Source organism: Aptenodytes patagonicus, chromosome 16 (assembly GCF_965638725.1).
Source record: "Aptenodytes patagonicus chromosome 16, bAptPat1.pri.cur, whole genome shotgun sequence".
Taxonomy (NCBI): Eukaryota; Metazoa; Chordata; class Aves; order Sphenisciformes; family Spheniscidae; genus Aptenodytes; species Aptenodytes patagonicus.
Window position 1 is genome coordinate 7,244,508 of NC_134964.1, and position 22,477 is coordinate 7,266,984.

At 46.7% G+C, this 22,477-nt stretch overlaps 1 protein-coding gene across 4 annotated transcripts in view; it reads left to right on the forward strand.

The window, feature by feature from the left end:
• The window catches only part of TBC1D16 (TBC1 domain family member 16), a 33,478-nt gene that overhangs the window by 5,086 nt on the left and 5,915 nt on the right, over nt 1-22,477 (forward strand). For 2 of the 4 annotated variants that reach the window (XM_076354139.1, XM_076354138.1), the window contains exons 2-8: nt 2,084-2,319; nt 3,369-3,999; nt 18,078-18,275; nt 19,108-19,255; nt 20,309-20,476; nt 21,171-21,319; nt 22,114-22,248. In XM_076354139.1, coding sequence (XP_076210254.1) covers nt 2,142-2,319; nt 3,369-3,999; nt 18,078-18,275; nt 19,108-19,255; nt 20,309-20,476; nt 21,171-21,319; nt 22,114-22,248 — 1,607 coding nt within the window. In that variant the 5' untranslated portion in view covers nt 2,084-2,141. Of the gene's footprint in view, nt 1-2,083; nt 2,320-3,368; nt 4,000-9,920; nt 9,957-18,077; nt 18,276-19,107; nt 19,256-20,308; nt 20,477-21,170; nt 21,320-22,113; nt 22,249-22,477 lie in introns of those variants that run through there. The other 2 variants (XM_076354140.1, XM_076354141.1) reach the window with 2 other exon arrangements.

The window sequence follows — 22,477 nt, forward strand, 5'->3', positions numbered from 1 at the left end:
TGCTGCCTACAAAACGTTGTGGTAACAGATGACGCTCTCCAGATGTGCCAGAGGCTGAGGCTCTACAGGTTGCTCCGCATCACTGCTTCGGACTCCCTCAACGCTTTGTTGAAATGGTGTGTTGTAACTTGGTGGTGGGAAGGAGAAGTTGCAGCAGAGTTTACTGTCTGTATTCTTGCAGGGTGCAATGAGAGAAAAGGTGACTTGCTCTTTAAATATGGTTGAGGCAAATTACTTTCTCCAAGATATAACCCAGAGCCTAAAACAGTACTGTGTTTTTTGGCAATCTGGACAAGAGCAAGCATATGGCTCCTCTGGTGTTTGGTTTTTTGGGCTGAGACGTGAAGATACGCATTGTGTTTGGTCTAGAAGGAGACATGGGTGCAAAGGACTTGCAAAGTAATTCCCTTATCCTAAAGACTTGCTGGGCACAGTACGTAGCAGGGTTGAGGCTTCTCCATCAAGTTCCAGCAAAGCCTGAAATGCAGAAACTGCTTATGCTGTGATTCAAGCTGAGAAATCTAGCGATTGCCAGTTAAACCAATAGTTTGTCCTTTAATGAAGGCTCTGTCAACTACTTGGCAGTCTCATTTGAAATCTTCTGTATGTACAAATCTGTCAGAATCAGGACAGCTATTTTCCTTCCCTGCAGCTTTCACTCCGCTCTTCAGGAAGCACTGGTTTCTGTTTGCCCTCTCCGCCTTCTCGCTTCCTCGTTTGTCTGGAGATACCGTTAAAACTGTGTTTCAAGAAATCAGAGCTATTCAATGTTTGACGATGCTTGCTTTAGGCCCCCTAAATGTTTCCTGCATACAGTGCCCCTGATAGTACAAGTCAGGGCCTGTCTGCTTTGTTTTTTATTTCTGGCTACCCTGTTGCGTGCTCTGCAGACCGTGGTGTGGGTCTTATCATGAGGAACACGCTGAGCTGATCTCTCCACGTGCTGCCCCTGGACCTGGCACCATGGCAATGCGTGGTGCGTGCTAGGTCGGACTGGCCTGTTCACGAGCAACTAAGGCCGTGTAAATACAAAGGAACAAAAGTAGATGTTTCCTCTCCTTGTGTACTTTCAGCAGAACAGAAACTGCCGTGCCTCTGATGGTCTGCTTCCCAGCTAGGGATGGCAGCAGCAGGTAGTGCCTGCTCTGCGTTGAATTGTGTTGGGCTAACTGTGGGATTGCTTCGTGCAAGACCCACCTGCTGTTTCAACGCATCAAGTCGTCTTCCTGATCTGTCTGCTAAATAGTTTATAGCTTGGGTGACCTCTCTGGATTCACTGTAGAGCTCCTCGCCAACAGCCCCGATGACCAGCACGTCTCATTTGAGTACAGAGCTTGCTTGGTGATTAGTTGGGGATCATACTCCACAGTTAACTGAAGTTACCTATTGATAGATGAAATGTTTGCCTTGAATTGGCATACCATACACTGCTATTGGAGTCTGCCCGTTCTGTTGAACGTGGCTCTCTTGCCACTTATCTCTGAAAAAGCTCTATTTAACCATCACTGCTCAAAAAAGAAAAAAAAATCCCAACCCAAAAACCTCAAACGCACAGCAGGAATATGCCAAAAATTGGTTAGCACAAGATGAACTTGTTTTGATTAATGTTTTTCTGGAGATCAGTGGTTACTGTGGATGAAGCAGCAGCCCCTTGTTTAATGTCATGGTCTCAGCAGTTTTTCTGCACTGAAGGAATCCTCCAGGGTCTACTCTGACTCTCTTTGACATCCCCAGGACGGTGATACATCGGGCAGCTCTGCATCGCTGAGCTATTCCCTTAATGGGCAATTTTCAGTGACAAGCATTACTTTTCTGTTTCCTCCCTACAGTAACTATTAAAATGTTGGGTTTTGCTGCCTTCATATTTCTTCGTTGCAGAGAAAAACATCCCAGGATTCTGTACTTCGGCATCTTTAAAACGTAGAGGTGATGTTAAAGATCCAGAGTTTTTAGACGCTCTTGCTTGAGTTGTAGGATTGATGCAGCAGTTGATGGGAGACCTCTTCCTTCTCAGACAGTGGTAGGCACGTGCTGTGCTGTTGTTATATTTATTCTAACACTATTCTTTCCTCCTTCTTGGCAGATCTTCTGAATTTGGTTCCTGATTAAAGCTGACAGATAATGGAAACATTTCCTTGGCGATGTCTCTGGGGCGACTCCTCCGACGTGCCTCTTCAAAAGCTTCCGACCTCCTGACCTTGAATCCTGGTGGTGGCAGCAGTTCATCTTCCATACTTGATGGGGAGATTATCTACTCTAAGAACAATGTCTGTGTCCATCCACCTGAGCTGCTACAAGGCATCGGGGAGCATCATCCAGGTGATAGGGTGTTGCAGACACTGCTCGCTCATTCTTTTTCTTTCTCCTGGGGTTTGTGCTTGTATCAAATTCTACATCTCGGGCTCTAAAGAATGAAGAGGTGCCAGTGGGGGACAGGGCAAGGCAGTCTTAGGGGAGACTAAGGAAAGCCATCCACAAGCTGATCCAACAGCTCTTCTTTTAGTAGGAAAATTGATGATATTTCTCCTTTCTAGCATGGATTTACCTGTTTTAGTAAGTCCTTTTGTATTGCCAGAAGATGGACAGTTGTCATTTGAGGACAGTAACTTCTGTTACTCTTTGGAATATGCGTATTGTTCAGGAAAGCCAAGTATCATCTTGTAACTGTCATTGCTGGAGTGGCCTTAACAACCATTGGTAAAGGGAAAAGAAAGAAAACCTGATTGTGGCTGCATGCACTGCAGTAAATGAAGATAAAGAACTGCCCTGTGCCTTTATTCTCATCTGTTACTGCGCTCTGTCATGTTTTCATCAGAGAGCTGTGGCTACTGGCTTAGCTTCACAAAACTAATTATTCTGTGAACATTGACCCACGCTTCCCTTTTTGTGTGTGTGACTCTTTTTTTTTTTTTTTTTTCCTATTGGCTTTCCATGAAAGTTGTAGCCCTTTAGCTACACTAAGGTAAATATTCTCGAGAAAGAAATGTTTAGCTGTCACTTGAAATTGTTTAACTAACAAACAGTAGAAGTTTTTCATGAAGCAACATATTTCAGAATTTACTCTTGATTAGTAATCTGTCCAGGAAGTAGAAGTAATTGCATGTCATTTCTATGTCCACTTAGGCCAGAGGGAATTTAGACTGTTCAAAAGCCATATGCAGACTTGAAACTGTTTGTAAATACTGAATAAAGTTGAGCACTCCACAATTCATTTGGCAGAATTCTTTCCTGGTAAATAAAAGGGTTTGTTTTGCCCATGTGTAACGGTGGTGAAGTGGGAGGAGACGGGGAAGGGCAAATTTCAGGCTTATGCGGTTTTCTTAGAATAAATCTGTGTCATAACTGATTGCTCCTTTGCTCTCTCGAAGGCTATTTGTGCTTGTACATGGAGAAAGATGAGCTGCTCGGAACCACGCTTATCCTTGCCTGGGTGCCAAACTCCCGCATTCAGAGGCAGGATGAAGAAGCCCTGCGCTATATCACTCCTGAGAGCTCCCCTGTCCGTAAAGCTCCCCGCAAACGCAGCCGCCACACTCAGGGTTTCGGCATTGTCCGGCAGGCTTCCCCCACCGAGCAGAGAGGGGCAGTGGTCCTGAAAGGAGAAGACATCCTGACTGTGTCACAGCTTGTGAAAGATGTGGCTTACATCAGCTCCCCCTCTTCGGAAGGGGAGAAGCTCTCCCAGTGCTGCCCCGCAGCAGACGGCACCCGCCGGTCCCCCCAGCCTGCCCGCAGTGACTCAGGAATCCTATCGACAATCAGTTCTCAGGAGGAGCAGAACAGGTCGGAGCCGTCGGTGGAAGGGACGGAGGAAGGTCTGGACTGCAGACCAGAGCCAGGGGAGGACGAGGGCTCTTTGGAGCTGTCTGCTGATGACGTGAGCAGGGACAGTACTTTTGACTCTGATTCTGATGCCTTCTCTTCCCCCTTCTGCCTCTCTCCCATTAGTGAAGCTCTTGGGAAAAGCAGCAGTTCTGTGTTTCTGGATAATGAAAGCAGGTGAGTGCATCCTTTTCTCTAGTTTCTGGGTGAATAGCTGGGCTGCTGGTTGCTGAGCTTGGAGGTGCTGAAGGAAACTGGGAAGCATCACAGTGACATTGAGCTGAATATCCCGTCTTGCTTCAGACACCTGTATAATTCACAGGAAATTGTTTGCTGGCCAGTCCTGCTTCTGCTCAGTGAACCCTGGCCCCGAGCATTCAAGGCTGTATATGTACAGTCTTTCAGGTGAACTGTCTTGAGCCCTGGAAGCAGCATTACTAAATTAAAAAGGTCCTTTGTTGGTCTAATTGGCTCTGCTGAGGAGATGTGCTAGTTACTTCTTGTGGAGAGCCACATCAAAGCGTCTGTCTGACTTCCTCTGAGCCGTGAGGGCCTCTCTGCAAGGCACCGTGTTGACATAAAGCCTGCGTGTATGAGCTTGTTTTGCTGGTGTTCAGAACGTGGTCCCACTTACGACATAAAATATTAATTCTTAAATGTCTAACCTGGATATTTTAGTCAACGCTGGTATATCTAAATGTCAGCGCTTCTCAATGGCATCTGCAGTAAACTCTACATAGAGGAAAGAGGGCACCTTGGCAAAGGAATGACGAACAGTAGGTTACCTATATAACTCCCTGTATTGATACGCAGTGTTTCTGGCTTTCTGGTCTGTGCTCTGTGCAGTGTATCACTCATTTCCATCTTGGAGAGGATGGGCGTGCTGCCTTCACGAAGCACCGTGGGGCTGATTTTAAGGATATAGCTCAACTTTGAAACTACGCCTGAAATTAGGGAAAACGAGTTCTCCTTTGTGCGTGTCAGCAATGTACAGACTACATTAAGACTTGACATTTGAAGAGATTGTGTCTCTTTATTTTATGGGCTAATCCCAAGCCCAGAGAATGCCAGTAAGGAACACTGTTTATGAAGGAAGTATTCTAATTGCTTCAACTCTCTCCGGATATTTTAAAACACTTCAGTGCGGTGATCTCAGACTTTGTATCAGCTTTGCATTTGAGATGTGTCGTAGCAGTATGCTTCTAATTAACTGCGAGCCCACAGGGTTTTCTGAGCTTGAGCTCTGCAGGAGCTGGGTGGGCAGCGGTTTGAGCAGCGCCTCGACCCGGCCAGCACGGCTGTCCCGTCCCGTCCCATCCCATCCTGTCCCATCCCGTCCCATCCCATCCCATCCCACCGCAGCTCTCCTCTGGCTGCAGAGGGGCATTGCGAAGCAGCTGCGGGGTGCCCAGGATGGGCCTTTGGTTTCCAAATTGTGTTGAACAACGTCAGTTTGACAGTGTCTCTTTTAGCTCTCTAAATATGATGCCTGACAGTCTTTTTTGACAAGTATTCATAGGAATGTAGAAGACTTTGGAAACTACATAAATGTCACGAAACGCACCTTGAAAAATTTTTACAGAGAAGCCTTCGAATTACTAAATATCATTCCTAATAACTGACTTTATTTTGTTGGTTCCTAGGCTTTTTGTCCCATTCAGATTGTGTTCTAGCACTGGGCTACTGCTTGGGGGTTGAAACTTTAGCTGCATCCACTTTCAGAGAAAGTCATGCTGGTTTAGAAGTTTCTTGGCCCTGACTTAAAAAACAGAAAACCCCCAAATCCACTGCCACCAAAGCCTCTGTTTGTTTAAAGTGTGTAAATTATTTTTCCTTGAAGCAGCACTGACAATCTGTGTGTTTGACCTGTCTCTATCACTCTGAAAAAAGTGAAGTTTTGGGGGTTTGGGGGGGGGGGGGGTGTTTAAGCTTTTTTTTTTTGTAAATAAAGTATAATTAAAATGCTTCTGTGGACATTTCTGAGTTCCAACGGTAAGATTCTTAAAGGAAAAACATTCCTGTCTTTTAGTGTGTGTGTGGGGAAGCTGTGGCCTCAGCTGTGGCCCAGTTCCCGCACACCCTGAGTAAGGGGTCATTATCCCCGCTTTAGTGGTTAGCAGCGGCAGTAGCGAGGGACATGTTCAGAATAATGTCCTAGCTGCTGAAAACCAGGAGATTGAACTCATCCTGAGGAAATCCCAGTCCTTGACCTGGGCCACAAGGCCATGTGCTGTCCAAGGCGTGCAGCAGTCTCGGAGAGCTTTTGCACCCGACAGCGTGCACCGGGAGAGGAGCTGGTGCAGAAGGGTGCCGGCACAGCGCCTGGGGGCACGGCAAGTGGGCAAAGGAGCATTGCGGTTTAACTGTTTTGCAACACTTAGGCTCTGAGCTGCTAATAGTGTCAGGGAAGGAAGGAAATACAGTTTATTGCATCTTTACTACCTTGCCTGTGAATTCACGCAGCATTTCCCTGTTGTTTCGCAGCCTGGCTCGGGCGAGCCCTCTGCCGGCTTTCCTCGCGTGCTGCCGGAGTCCTGACAGCTCCAGCAACGCAGGGGCTGGCTTTGCAAACGCACTGCTCGTGGTCCTGGTAGGCTTTTTCTTTTCTTTTCTTTTCTTCTCTTTTCTTTCTTTTTTTTTTTTTTTTTAACTCCTCTGGCACCAGTCTGGAAGCCTCATACAGTGTATGCGGCACTCATAATTTGCAGCAGATTAATAAAACAGACCTTTCATTGTTTGGGACTTCAGACTTGAAAGGCTTTTGTCCAGTGTGTCCATTTTTTATGCCAATTCATTCTTCCCCATAGAGCCCCCTTGCATGATATCTGCAGGATCTTACAAACTATTTGAGTCGGCGATTTTGCATAGAATACTTTGCAAAAGTCTTGTCAAAAAGCGTTCTCTTATTCCCTGTGTTCATCCCAGCATTTTGGGGGGTGGGGGATGCTCTTTCAGAAGTCACTACAAGCATGAGAACGGCTTCCTTGTTTCTTAAGGGGTTTTTTTTTCTGCTGGCTGCTTCCCATCTGAACCGGAATTGGAGTGCGAACAAAGTTTGTGCTGCTGCTGGCAGATTGTTTCAACTCTTTTCCCTCCCTACCCCCCGGTCACCACCTCCTCCCTGCAAAGAGGAACGAATGTTTCTGGTTATTTCCCTCTGCATTGGGGAGTTGTTGTAAAGAGAACTCTGCTTTTCCCCGTGATTGTTTCAGAAGCTGAAGCAATGCATTGCATGGGTGTTTCAGTCCAGCCATCTTTCTTTCCGTGTAATTAGATATAGTCAGAAATGGAAAAATGTGACATTGTGGAAGAATTAGGCCGTACACGTAGACTTGGATCAGATAAGATCAGGGTGGGCAACTTACATGGCTCAGCAAGCTGCTTGCCAGAATATCCGTATGATCAGGAGCCACAAGTCCCGTATGCCTCTTGGAGCACCCTCTGAGAAGGTGGCCTGGCCTCCCGGGCAGAAGGGAGCCAACAAACACATACCGGTGCGTGCAGAACAGTGACAGGGAGGAAGAAGGGAGGTAGGCTTGGAAGCGTTTGAGTTGCACAACGAGTCAGTCATTTTAAGTCAACAACTCGCCTTGTAGAACATAAGGAAATAAAACCGTATCCATTGTTTTTTGGTTGGGGTTTTTTTTTTCCTCTTTGCTTCTCAGTTTGACAGGCTGCCAGGGATCCCATGCAGCGGTCGATGCTTTCCTCCCATTTACACAATTCCTCAGGCTAGGAGCTATGGGAGTGTCCCATCACCAGTGTACACATTCTTGCTTCTCTTTTTAGATGAGCCTGGCACTGCTTCTGCATAGTGCACTCATCTCTCGTGGAAAGGTGGTTTTACTCTCTTGGGTTTTGTGTCCTAGTTAACTTTGGGGGCCCCTTTCTGCTCCCTTTCTCACGTGGTTCCTGCAGGGAGGTAGCTAATGTGGGAAATGCCTGTATTGATAGTGGCTTTGTCATTGACTGCATTTCTGTAGGAAAGGAGGGATACTGGAAATAAAATCGTTCCATCCTGTTCCTTTTCTCCCCTGTCGTCGTCGTTTGCTGTCTGTCAGGGAACATTTGCCTTGTGGTCTGAAGGGCACTGATTCAGGACAACTGTACTCTACACCCAGCTTTGGCTTGTTGCTGCCCTGCTAAATTACCCAGCTTCCATTTTCCCCATCAGTAAAGTGAAACTAAAAGCTTTTTGTTACTTCCTGGCAACCAAATAGCATCTGACACCTATATAATGTCTTTCAACCAATGCTTCTGAAGTTATTTTAACTGACCATGACATCAGATCTATACCCATCGGTTGCGGAAGCACTTAGTGCTCTGTAAGTGGGGTCGTTGGGGTTTTTTTGTGCCGTGCCAGAGTGATCCCTGGTTACAGGAGCTTTCCCTAGCAATGGGTGGCAGGGCTGCTAAAGGCTTTTCACTTCGATAATAAACTGCAGTTGCTGTTACCCGACGAGCACCATATAAAAATGCTGAAGAGGACAAATAAATGCTGGCATTGGTTCCTTCACTAACTTCAGGTTGGGATGTTGGTCGATACAGTCAGAATTTGGACCGAGAAGCCTCGGTGGTGGAACTGTACGAGTGGAGCTTGGGGCAACATCTGGCCAGAGGCTGGAGCTCTGCGAAGAGTCCTGGAGGTGATGGAATAGACGCCAGCTCACGCTTCCACAGCATTTGCTTTAAAGGACGAGCAGAAGCGATGTGACCAATGTGGTCATGGATACCAATGCAAGAAGGAAACGTCTTTCGTAAGAAGGTGGTAATTTTAGCAACCGGTACTAAAAACAATGAAACATTTTCATAACGGAGCTAAACGATGGTACAGTTCTCATGTTCTTCAGCAGACGTGAATTCACATAACAGAACTATTGGCAGACTGTCTAGGCAAAGCACACAACACAAGGAAAAACTCCTTTGGCGTCTCAGTTGATGCAATTTTTACAGATGTGTTGCACATCCTGTTGTTAAGCCTCTTCCCAGGGAGCTAATCAGTAAATTACCTTCTCATGAGGGAGCGGAGGCGCAGCGTTACGGAGGGTGGCAGCAGCTGCAGGAGCGGGTGGTAACAGAGCGTATGGTGTTGCATCATGTTGTTTTGGCAGCTCACCTGAAAGGCTTAGTGCTGTTCAGACCTCTGCAGAATAAACAGGAGGCAAAATTATAGGGGAAATGAGCTGAAATTAGTGTGAACTGGCAGGAGTTCTGGAGTCATCAAGAGGTTGGGAATTCATCGCTGTTGTAACAGAAGTGATTATATTCTTAGAACCAGGGGAATTGGTCACAGACTTCCAAATCTCCTGTAACTTCTTGCAGCATCTTGTGTCATGCTATCTTACCTTTGATGATTTCAGCCTTGGGGATGAGTGCATGGGGTGCCTCGCTGCTTCTGGTTCAGGCTCCAGTTCCCCAGGACCTTGCCTGAACTAGCACGATTTATAAGACACCAAAGCACCTAATCCCATTTGTACCCAAACCCATGCCCAGGAAAAAAATATCCCCAAATCCTTCTTCCATCAGAAAGATAGTCCTTTTTCCCTTCTCTCTGAGTTGTGGGGTAGGTGTAAACTTCATCTAAGGCAGTACTTTCAGGTGGTCTGGCCGGAGCCGGGTGCTGGGAAGAGGAGCTGGCCTTAGCCGTTTGCCGTCAGCAATGCTGTGTAATCAATTAAAGTTGTTACCGGCTGCAAAGCTGAGAAGGTTGGACAGATCCAAGAGATTGTGGAGGCATACTGCTCTATCTTGCTTTATATAAACATTTGAACAGCAAGAACATTAATTATAGCAGGTTTGTTTTTTCCCTCCGTTGGTTCGCTGCCAGATTTCTGGGGAAGAACATAGTGACAGCTAACTCGAGATCAGGAATTGCAGCTAGCGGCATCGTGAAGCTATTTATTCGGGATTTCAGGGGAGGAATAGTCAGTGACGAGAGCAGGTGATGCCTAAGAAAGAGATGCCACGGCCATGCAAACGGGAGCGGTGGAGGAACAGAGAGGAACCGCTTTGCCCCCCCCAGGTTTCTGGGGCGCCAGGTGTTGTTCGGGTTTGCTTACGAGGACGGGGATGCTCTAAACTCCCGCTTCGGACGCGGCTCCGCTCTCGCAGCGCCCGCGGAAAGGGGCCGCGGGGTGAGCGAGGGGCCGGGCCGTGGCCGTGGCCGTGGGGCCGGGCCGTGGCCGTGGCCGTGGGGCCGGGCGGTGGGCGCGGCGCGGCCGCCAGGGGGCGGGCTCTGCCCAGCGGCGCGGCCGGGCGCTCCCCGGCCCCGGCGGCCGCTCGGCCCCCGCCCGGCGGGGCCGCCCCCCCGCCTCCCCGCTCGGCACCCCCGGCCCTGCTGCTTCCCGCCTCCCCGCTCGGCACCCCCGGCCCTGCTGCCCGCCCGCCCCTTCGGCGGAGCAGCCGTTCTCCTCTCAGCCGGTAAAGCGGAGGGCCCGGCTCCTTCCCGCCCCTGTTCTGCCTCAGGAGAGCCGCGTTAGGGAGCGCTTTGCCCGAGGGTGGTGCAGGTCCAGCGCCGCAGCCCGCCGTGCACCAGGGCTGAGGGGCGGTGGCTCCGCACCAGTGTTCTTCTCTTGTGTAACTGCAGTGAAACAGAATTATTTACAGGGAATTACAGCGTGGGCTTGTCCAAGGGAAACAGAGAATTTCTAAGGGAGCGCAGGGCTCCTCTTCCCGAGTGGGCAGTGGGTTTGGGAAGGCTGGCGTTACAGACCGGTCTAACTGCAAGAGCAGGGAGATCTGGTAGGCAGGAGCAGAGTAAAATACAACAGTGGCTGTTTTTTCTGGGAGGCATTGCAATAAAGTGCCTTTTCCCAGGATATTCTTGCATTTCTTCTGTTACTTATTTATACGATCGTAACGCCCAGAAATCCTAATTGAGAGTGGAGATAAATGGTGCTGGCAGGTATCCATAGCTTTGTGAGGGAAGAATTGCGTTAACTGGATCAAAATAAAGAGCATGTCCCCTCTGAAAGTACAACAGTATATGCAAATAAATCTGCATAGTCTCTGTCTTCTTGGCTCGGCCCTCGCAATTATAACAGCGTTAAGCATTTACAGTAACTCTGAAACATGCTCTTAGTCAGCTCTCCTTTTTCCTCTCCCTTTTCTGCTACTTGAAGAAAGCTCTCCCCTTGGGAAATCCGCATTGTATTGTGGAAACAGTGAAATTCTCTCTGGGTGGTGTTGGCTCTGCTAATACTGGGTCAGCAGCGGTGCAGAGTCCAGGGAGTTGGTTAACTTTGTCAGTAAAAAGTCCCCCTGAAATTCCCAATTCCTTGCTTGGAGCCAAGAATATAAGAACAAAGGTAATCTTCAGGGCTTTCAAGGGACCAGGGTTTTGAAGGCTTGATTGTAATTAGCATAATTAGTGTAGAATTTTATTTTTGCATGGATAGAACTGAAAGAAAAAAGCAAAATAATCCATTGATTTTAAATATAAAATAAACACTGGTAAGAAAGGTCCCCTTTTCCAGTCTGGAATAGGCTGAAAAGCAAACATTCTTTTTCAGGTTTTGCTGAGAAATCACTTTTTCCATCTAGGGATTATTTTTTTTTAAGTGTTGCATTTCGATTGATTTATTAATGAGCGAAAGCCTAGGTATGAGGTGCCCCTTCTCTGCATGGATTGTAAAAATCTGCCATTCAGCTTTTGGAATATTTTCCTTCCTTAAAATGAAGGTAACATTTGCATCATTGAGCAGCATACGCTCGGCTCTAAATGATTTGTTGTGTTTGGCTTCTCGGGAGCTATGTGTATTTTATTCATAAGCATCGAACTGCTAACTCTGCCGCTGCTACCTCACTGCAACAAGAAGTCACAGAGAAGAACCTTGCTTGGGTTTTACCTAAGCAGCCTACACCTGTCTGGAAGTCTCATCCGTGAAAAACAGATCGCTTGTCTTTTAACTGAAGGTATATGTTTATCACATTCCAGACTTTGATTGGGTAAAAGAGATTCAAACACACATTAATTCACTACAAACTTCTGGGGGTTTTTTTCCCTTCCCATTTGCATTCAAAATAATTAACTCAAGAATTCTCAGTTTATTTTGTTTTCTTTTTGGTTTAATTTACAGCAGTTGGGGGGAACCCTTTGGAGGTAAGCGGGGCTGTTTTTCTAATGCCCCCTCTTGCTGGCTAAAATCACTCGGCTTCCCTTCAGGCCATGAGGACTTGGAGGAATGAATTGGGAGCAACAAAGCCCCCAGTGTAGTGAGGCTTCTCGCTCAGCTGCCGCCCTCCTCGGCGGAGCGGGGCAGGAAGGCAGCACCCAGCGCCGCTGCAGAGGTGGGTCGTCCCGGGGCGCCAGCCGCTCCGCCACACAGGTTGGCTTTTGTCCGTGAAGATTTGGGGTGATAAACCGGCGGCAGAGGTGGACGCTGCATGTTCTACCTGCGCCGGCTGGTTGTGTGTGCTCTGGGAAGGCAGGCAGGGTGCTGTAGAAGTGGATTGCAATAGCCCCGTAAAGCATAATAAATTGTTTTGATCTTTATTTCTCAAGGACAAACCAATTACGCCTATCGGAAGGCAAAGCTGCATAATCGGGTTTCCTTGAGTCCCTCGTTCCGTTGTGTTAAAATATCTTATTTGTCAGGCTTGTGTTCGCAGAGTTAATGTTAATTCAGAGCCCCGTCCCTGATCGTGAACTTGTTGTTACAGTCCAAGGTCAGAGGGTGAATGTAGAAGTGGCTGCCCTCCCCGCAGCGTGTGCCGGTGAGGTGGCCAACGCGTAGATGGCTGGTAACCACAAACCTTCTTCTGCTCTTTTCCTGTACGGGGGGAGGGAGGGATTCCAACGCTTTTAAGATGTAAACAGCTTGTTCTTTGAATATTGTTAATAACATTGACAATAAGAAGAGTGACTAACAATAATACACTGACTTTTAGAAGCGCTGTTGAATCTGCTTCCTGGTGCCGAGCATGAAAGGATACAATTATTTTTCATAACCTTTTATTTTCCCTTTATGGCAAGCTAAGCAAAGCAAGTTTGTCAGAGGCAGAGTGCTCCTAATTTGGTCTCCAGTGACCTCTGCAGCCGTGATTGGCAGTCTGGTGTCAGGAAGGAACTTGTGCCTGTGAGATAGAAATGAGCAGAACAAATGCCGTAGGACAGCTTGGGTTCCCTGGAGGACACGGGCTAAAAAAGGTGAAAGAAGTGCAATTACAGGAGGTTTTCAGCACAGAAAGTTAATTAGCTACTAAATAGCATTTAGTGCAGTTCAACGCAGGGAAATTTATGTTTTGAAAGCAAACAGATCAATGGAAAGCCTGTGGAACAAGCTTTTGGAAAGTCCATGTTGACATTCGTGTACTTTGTACTCTAACGTCCTGGGCAGTTGTTCACAGGTTTCCCTAACAAATAGGAAGAATTTGTTTCCATGCGTGTTTGCAGACGTATAGATACGCTTCCACATGAGGATGTTTTGACATTTAATTTCAGAAATTCTGGTTAGGCTTTCATCCAGACTATCTAACACCTTTTTCCCTGTTCACCGAGGTCAGTGTAAATCGATTCTGTTCGGGCTCTCTGAGGCAAAGGAACTTCAAGTTCCAAATATTTTCAGCCAAAGGGTGAATTTAACACAATTCTTAACCTAGCTACTCGTCTGTGCTGGTCAGATGCGAGTAGCTGGTGCGACTGCAGCGTTTCACTGTCAACATCTGGCTCTGCATGGCCACGCTCCTCTGGAAGCTGGTGCCATCCCACGATGTCCTTCCAGTCTTCCTCTGCAGCATGACTTGGAAGGACCAGAAATATTTCGACAAATTTTTTATGATCCCAAATTACCAATCTGTTTTCTTTTGCATGTCTTTTATACGTCACTGAAGTCAGCGTGTTTCACAACTCATTATATATGTATATTGTCAAGGACACTTTTTTTAATCAGAACAATAGATTTGGGTTCCAGCTGCCTGATATTACCTCACTTTGTACAGTCACTACACTAAATTTTTAGGCATTTCAGGATAGCTTTGAACTTTTATTGATGGATTATTTATTTGAAGCTATCTGTCTTAGACATTTTAGGCAGCTGATGCTGCCATGAGCTATTTCACCTTGCTGGAAAGAAGAGGAACCTAGAAGGTCAGTGCCTGTGGGGAATAGTGGAGAAACAGAGAAATGCTAACCCCTGGGGAGGAAAAGGGGCATGTAATTCCCATTACATGGATGCTCATACATTATGATGATACTTATTGTCTGTAAATGACGCTTCACAAGCCGGCGTGCAGGAATAGCTCGGGCGGTAAGGAAAGCTGTTATTAGCGAAGGCGTGCTTTAGTACAATGGTGATGGAGAGCCAGCTGAGGAGGGTTTGGTTCTTGCAAGAGGCTCTCTGGGAATCAGGTGGTGCACGCTGACAGCTTAGGTAACTGCCACATCATGACTATAATCTTCAGCCCCTTTCCCTCTTATAATTACATTTGTCACATCATGTCGTAAAATGAGTTATTAGATCTCTGTTGCTGAGATAGCCTTCCCATGTAATTGGTGCGGGTCTCTGCCCTGGCTCTATAACAGAAATAATAATTGGTTTTATCTCTCTTTATGCAGTAGGTGTGTACAAATGCTTTGACCGAACAGTAAGTCAGGTCCCATTACTACATTACTCCACGTCGAAAGTCTCACTTGCCAAGTGTGGCTGACCTCCTCGGATCGGGCGTGCACGAGCGTTCCCGTGCGGTGGGAGGAGGACGGTGGCTGCCTTATGCAAGCGCTTGCTTTCTTAGGGGCTGCCAAAGCTTGAGGAATGTAGATACGGTTGCTTGCTGTAGTTGATTGTTGAGTGGAGAAAATACATCACCACCTGGTCTTGCTCAGCAGCAAGAATGAGATGTATTTTGAGACAAAAGAGTAATGCGACTTCAGTAAGGGGAAAAGGCTTAAGTGGCATCATGAATATGTCTGTGGGTTTCCTGCCTCAGGTTTTGCTAATCCTCCTTATTTTTTTTCCCCTGTCCCTTTTATTCCCGTGGACCATTGCACTTGTCCTCTTGTTTTGCTGAGCAGTGCTGTATACTAGCTGGCGCTCTGTTTTTCCTGGATCCCACAACCCGAAGTCTCTCTGGAATGTTCCTCCAGCTATTTGCCTTGCAGAGCTTCAGCTCCCTGCTTTTGCAGGGCACTCTGGTATAAATCCCTCATCTAGCAGATATAATAGCCTGACGAATAATAAATTGGAGAATTCTTCCCTTGCATCTGTGTATCTTGTGTGCCTAGTTAGAGGACTCCCCAAAATCCACAAAATTAGCATTGATCATACTACTTGTTGTTACTTAAGTACAGAATAATCTCAATATTAAAAATATTTTACAAAGTAGTCCAACAGATTAGAATCATTTCAATTTTTTTCAATCAATATATACAGGAAAAAGTAATTTTAAACACAGTGAGGTTGTTTTCTTAATTTCCACAGTGACTAGGTATGCCCCAATGTCTGAGGTGGTACTCCCTCTGCATCTATACTATGAATGAATGTACATGTTTATCGACCTCTCCAAAGGGCACGGGGTGCACAGATGGCTCTTTCAGATTTCATCTTCTACATCAGTGAAAACATTGGAATTTCCCTGGGCTGCACACTCTGAGGCACCGTGCTTACACTCACTGGCTTTTTGCTGTCCAGAAAGGGTAAATCCACTTTAGCAACGTGTTGCTTCAGATTGCTTCCGTGTATGTTGGATGCGTGCACAAGCTTGTAACTAGTGGCTAAATGTGAACTGTAAACATTTGTCTTGAAGAAGCATTTCTAGAAAATATAACATTGCCAGCATCTTTGTGACTGGGCTCTCCAGCCTCTGAGTTTTCGGGTAGCTACTTGTGTATCTGAAGCAGATTTTGGTTACGTAGTGAGTAACTGCAGCTGGCAGTAGCGTTCTGTACTGAGGAGCTACACGATTCCCCGGGATCAAAGCAAGCCTGCCCAGCTCTACTGGTAACTATCGTTTCTTGGCAGTCGTCTCTCTGCCACTGGTCATTTGAGATGATGCTCTTGAAGAATGGGCACGTTGGCGTCTGTGACGAGGGAACAGCAGGGACAATGATCCTCACAACCAACACGTCTTCCAGCTCTTTGTCATACTGACCAGTTCATCTTTGCAAGAGTTTTAGAAAAATGGTTGCCTCTGCTTAGTCTTTGAGCTGGTTTGAGTCATCTCTTCCAGGAAAATCCTGTGTAACCAGCTGTGGCTGTTATGAAGTGTTGCTCCATAAATACCAGCTGCTTATAGCAAGCAGTTCAGCACAAGTGTCTTGTACCAGGACTCCTATTACTTCTGCATTAACATGAGATACTGAATGTTGTAGGAAAGTGTTATATTTTGCAGCTTTATCAGAAAGTAACGCTTGATTTTTCACAAAGGCCAGTACAATTTTCATGGAATTATTCACAAGGGGCAGGTGATGGTGTGTAGCTGTGCTTGTGAGGCTGGAAGTATCCCGGTATCTACCCTAGAAAAACTGCTGTCGTTCCTCCTTGAGTGAGTTTGGGTATGTCGTATGGTCCCTGCTCGCATGGCGATATTGCCGTGTCACTTCTAAGACCTCAACCTCCAAATGGCTTGAATGTAAGTTTTGCTGTGATGCCTTCTTTCAGAAAAATAGAGCAGCAGAACTTCATGAACAGAGTAGCGAAGCCGCTCTTTTGGCTGAAAGTAAAACAGACTTCGTCTCATCTACATAATGCTGCAGAACTAGAGAAGAGGGCTCGGGGATTTGTTTCCCATGCGTGTGGGCGCTAAGGTTTTGAGTCATACATTTGAACTGGGCGGCTCGCAGGGGGCTTGGTTAAAAATTTAACCCACAACTAACTGGGATGTCCGGAGACCTGTCCATTGGAATGCAATGACCTGAACCATGGGTAGACGCTGCAAATAAGGCTCGTCCCTGTGGAAGAGGCACTGTAGCCAGGCTTGGAAAGCATACTGATGTGGTGTGCTGCAGATGCACGCTCAGTGTGTGATTTTCAGCGTTCAGTGCCTACATTGTTAGATAAGCGGATTAGAAAACATTGCATAAAGTGGCATTGCAGGGGGCTGTCTTTATACCTGCTACTTGCCTTGTTTTGCAAACCCTGATTTCACAGCGGAACCCATTCAGAGCTTGCGCTGAGATTGTTCACATGTATTGGCCTTTTTAAGAATCAAGGGGTCACAGTTTCAGATTCACTTAATTCTCAAAGTAGTGATATTTTTCTTTTGGGATCAGGGCTGGTGGCGGGCATGTGGGTTTTTTTAATCTAAACTCAGTTTACTCTTAAAGATAAATATCTGGGGCACAGTGAGCTCCTAGCATATTGGAAAACGGCTGGGTTCACTTTCTCTACTTTGCGGCGGGTTAAAGAGCTCATGCGTAATTTCCCGCTCCTTAACTCTCCGAAGTTTCAAGTTTGCAAGCGAAAACCATTTGTCTGAAGTTTATACGCATGAATCCAGGCTTGTCAGGTCCACTTGCAAATGCGTAATAAGAAACTTGAGTTCAGGGGAAATACCTTTGGATCTTACTGGTCACTGAGGGAATTTTCCAGATGAGATCCCCAGTCAATGCTGCTGTCTGAATGCGCTCACTCCTCCTGTCCCTGGCCCGGTGCGGGGCAGCTGAGCTGCATGCTGAGGAGGTTGCTTGAGCTTTGGGGCAAGAAGTCTCTTCCTTTGGAAGTTATTCACTGAGTGCTGCTGGAGCTGCTGAAGCAGCCTGTCGAGGACCTGTGCTTCTGCAGTCATGTTTTTTCAATGGCCCAACATTTTCCATCCCAAGGGGTCATCAGTCCCAGAGGCATAATGGTTTGAAGGGGTCCTGCAGCTCAGGGCTCTGTGGTGTGGGCTGGAGGGCAGGCAAGTGCCTGCTGGACTGGCGGGATCCCCAAACTGGTCTTTGTGCTGCGACGAAGGAGCAGAGGACGGGCCGTTCCTCGGAGCAGTCTGGGCTGTTCCCACTCTGGGCTTCTTAATTTTGCCTTCTCAAAAGTCAGTATTTTGAGGAATGGTTTTCGCTCTCCCCGGTTCTGTGTGGAATTCAGGAGCAGACCAAAAACAGGATCGGTTTTTTGGGATGGGAGGGAATTAGTTTAAATAACAATAATTTAATCTCTTATGTGGGCTGTCGGTTATTGACTCCTTAGACCTGCACTGAATTCCAATTTCAGAGCTCTGTCAAAGGATTTTTAACTTGGAGCATTTGTGGTTATTGCATGTAAATGCAGTCTTCTTTGGCTGATGTCTTGTGGGGCTTTCTTCCTCCACGCTCTTGTCTGCAGGGACACGTGTGACAATCGCATGACCTGCTCCACCAGCTCTGCCTCCAGCCTCGACACCAGTGCCCAGTTCCAGGAGAATAATGGGCAAACGCAGAGCACCAGATGGGATGAACAGCAGAAAGTGTTTGCCCTGGAGCAGGTCTGTGGTGTCTTTAGAGTGGACCTGGGACAAATGAGATCCCTTCGCCTCTTCTTCAGGTAACGTATTATTGTGTGTGATATTTGTGTGTGCTCTGGATCAGTGCGCACTGGGCTCTGGGGGCAGATGGCTTCTGCAGTCCTCCTTGGAAGTCTTTCCCTAATGGTTCTCTGCAGGAAAGCAAGTGTCAGCCTTCCCCGGGAGAGCCTCTGAATTACAGTTATGGGGCCTAAAGGATTTTTTTCCCTAGTAAGGTAAAGGTTGCTCTTAGCTATCTTACCAAAAATGTTTAAAATAACCTGGAGGTGTGGAAAACATCTCTTTATCTATGGTACCTTCTCCCTTGCCTGCCCCTCACCAGGGCTCCTCTAGGGTCCTGCTGCTCTTAGCCTCTTCAGTTATCTTTCAAATTATTACAAAAGTTATTAAAAACATTTTTACTCTCTCTTTTTGCTCTCACTCCCTGCTTCTTTAGACAATGCTGTGTGCGACCAAGTCAGCTCGTCACTAGGAGCTGACTTTGTGTACTGCCTTAATGTTGCTGGGGCAGACTTCTTGGGTTTTTGTTCTCGAGGGAAGACAAAATTTAATTCCTTCACATGGTGGAAGGGTAAAAGACTGCCCGTTACCAGGCATGAGTGGAGCTTCTTGGGGAAAATGGTCACTATGGCCATATCATGGAATCATAAAATATCTCAAGTTGGAAGGGACCCATAAGGATCATCGAGTCCCAGAGCTGTAAAATTACTTCTGCGCCCTGTTTTAAGGGACGATTTCATGCTACGCTTCTTTTTAATTTGCTTTCCACATCTCTTTCATGTGATGTTTCCCCTTCCTCGTTATCCTGGGCAATAAATGCAGGTTGTTCTCCCCCGTTGTTTTGTCCCACAGCGACGAGGCATGCACCTGTGGACAACTGGTTGTTGCGAGCAGGGAGAGCCAGTACAAGATCTTCCATTTTCACCATGGTGGCCTGGATAAATTGTCTGAGGTGTTTCAGCAATGGAAGTACTGCACAGAGACCCATCTCAAGGACCAGGTACCTGAGCAAGGCTCATGGGGCAAAGAGGGTTTTTCTAGCAGATGTTTCACGCTTAGGTTTTTAGCCAGGGGAGTGTGTTGGAGAAATGAAGCTATAAGTTCATGTCACCAAGTCAGGCAGAAAGCTACAATGTGTTGGATGTTGATTAGGATGCAACTGCGAGTTGGACGCGAGGTCTCTGTTGTTCTCGCTTATCCCCATCCATTCCTGTTCTGCCTGTGGAATATGCGGGAAGATAATCCAGAAGACTTGCTTAGGTAGTTATTTTGCTAGACCCGACAGGTCAGCACTGTGCTTTAGGCATGTAAGGTGGCTGGGAAATCTGCAGTGGTAGGTCTGAAATTCTGTCAGAGTCTTTCATCCATTTTGTGAAGCGTAGCACACTGCATTGGAAAATGTTTTGACAAGGCATCTTGCCATATTTTGTTCAATCTACATACAAATGTGATAAGAGCTCTTTAATTATCTGTTTAAGATACTGTATGTGCTTATTAGAAACAGTGATTTTTAAATTTCCATCCTTCCCACAGAGCCCCCTGCTGCTTTTCTTATTATGGTCGCATGGGCTCACTTTTTGCATTGAACAACCTTTGATTTTTAAATTAAATGTCAGCTGCAGTCTTGCACTGGGATCATGAGTGCCCTTAGAGAGCCTGGCAGTGCAGTTCCCTGCTTGCCTAACAGCAATCCCTTTGTATATGGCCAATCATATGTAATTTATTGCAGGCATTCCTGGCAGGGTGAAGTTTTGCTGTAAGCAGCATTAATTCAGTTTCAGGTCAGGGATAAGATTGGGGGAGGAATGAAAACAATTTTTTTTTAAGACGAAGCTGTTTTGTGGTACTCAGATTTTTAATTATTCTAATCACTCTTGCTATTGTAATGGTTGGAATTTAAAAAAAACCCTCCCCAAGTGCAGCGCCTCAGTGCTTAATCCTACGTGAACCATGCAAAAAGGTTTTCCTGCTCTGAAAATTGCTGGGTTTCATACTCTGCTGCTATCTCTGGCTCCTACCTCCAGTTTTTTGTTTTGTTTTCCCCCCCGTTCAGCAGCTTACTGATGAGAAAACATGTATGCAGTTCTCCATCCGCCGTCCCAAGCTGCCCTCCTCAGAAACCCACCCGGAGGAGAACACGTACAAGCGTCTTGATGTGTCTGCCTGGCTCCATCACCTGAATGAATCCGGACAGGTGGAAGAGGAGTACAAGCTGCAGAAGGTGAGAGGGCTGGCTGCTGCGGTTTTGATCCTTTCTCTCCTGCCGCAGAGTGCGAGTCCCCAAGTGGAAGCTGCAAGAGTTTGTTTTCATGCTGGGGGCAAGAACTGGGCAGTTGAGAGCATAAAGACTGGCATACAGTGCTTGGCTGGAGGTCTTGCTGGGACTGCAGATGAGTCTGCTGCAGGCAGGATGGTAGAGCATCTCTCTGACCGAGGAGGGTGAGCTCTCCGGCTTCTGCTGCCGGTTGGAATTAGTGAACCAAAGTGTCCAGTGCTAGCCGTGTTTGCAAAATGCAGTGTGAACAAATCAAAGACAGAAAAATTGAGATTAGTGTATGAAATAATGCAGGGCTTGCAGGGGAGCACTGGGTCCAGGTCCTGAGAGAGAAGTTTGCAGTGAAATGCAGTGTCTCCAAGGTTGGGGATTAAGCCGTGACATGAGAACGACACGTTAATCATAGAGCCTCTCCAGGGGGGGTTATTGACATTGAAATGAGCCCGATTTGTGTCTTGTCTGGGAATAGAAGGCCAGCACTTTCCCTCTAAACATGTGCAAATTGCAGGAGCTTGAATCAAGGCGTCACTTGTCAGGAAAGAACTGCAAAGCCACCAAAGCATAGTAGCGGGCAGTTTCTTGTTGCTGTTTTTGGGAATGTTAAAACTGTACCAGTCATAACTTTTGCTCCTTCTTCCAGGCCATTTTCTTTGGTGGGATTGATATTTCCATCCGTGGGGAGGTGTGGCCCTTTCTGCTGCACTACTACAGCTATGAGTCCACCTCTGAAGAAAGGGAGGCGCTGAGACTGCAGAAGAGGAAGGAGTACTCTGACATCCAGGAGAAAAGGTAACAGACCAGCTTCATCCTCTCCTGCTCATCTCTCCTCAGGCCTGATGTCGCAGTAATACCACTGGTGACGTACGGCGTCTCTGCCTCCTTCGTTTCAGAAGAAGCTGATTGGAGTAGAGAAGCGAGAGGGATGGTAAAGGAGGTGTACCAGGCACAGCTGACCTCTTGAGGGTCTGGAGCTAATACCATACAGCTCAAATATTATCTTACTTGGGTTTTTGTAACAGGCTCGCCAGTACCACGTAAGGAAGCTTATCTCACAGGCAAGACTACCAGCTTAGCATGGTTTAGAACACTGAAGGTGAAAATGGGATCTTATGTTTCTTTATAAATATATCGGTTGTAAAAATAGGGAAGAAGAAGAGATATCTAATTCAAGGAAGTTATTACTGCAAGAACTGTATGTTGTAAACTAGATGTGGGTACATTTAAGCCAGAGAAGGACAACAGTATTATTAATTAGGAGACAATCAAAACAGAGTGGTGGGTTCTGGTGTGCCACCCACAAGGAGCAGTGGAGAGCAGAGTCCGACTGCTTCTGAAGTGGAGTTTATCGCAGAAAACACATCATATCATCCCATTTATAACCCAGGAGGCTCCTTCTAGTAATCCATTTGGAAAGAAAATCTGCTGTTCTGAACAGACCTGCTTGTCTGTTTTTCAGGTGATGGGACAACTCCGTACAGGAATAGTTTTTCTCTGAAACCTAAAGCTGAAATAAGGCTTTTTGTTCCTTGTGGCAATCATATTCCTCTCTTAGCAACGCACTCCTGTTGCTGCTCAATTTTCAGGCTTTCGATGACTCCAGATGAACAGAAGGATTTTTGGCGTAAAGTACAGTTCACAGTAGATAAAGATGTCGTGAGGACTGACCGCAGCAACCAGTTCTTTCGAGGGGAGGACAACCCAAATGTGGAAACTATGAGGTGAAGTGTCTGATTCTAGTGTCCCAAACAACGTGTCCTACTGAATGTGTAGAAACTCGGTAAGCGTCCCTGGCCCAGGCTGCCTAGGTTGCTGCCTTGGGAATGCTGAAGAGCACCGTGCATGTGGCGGCTGGTACCAAGTGATGCAGAAACAAGGACTTCTTCCCCAGTGCTTTTACTGCTGCTTTAGCCATTTACTTCTTGATATAATAACCCTGCTCCCATCACC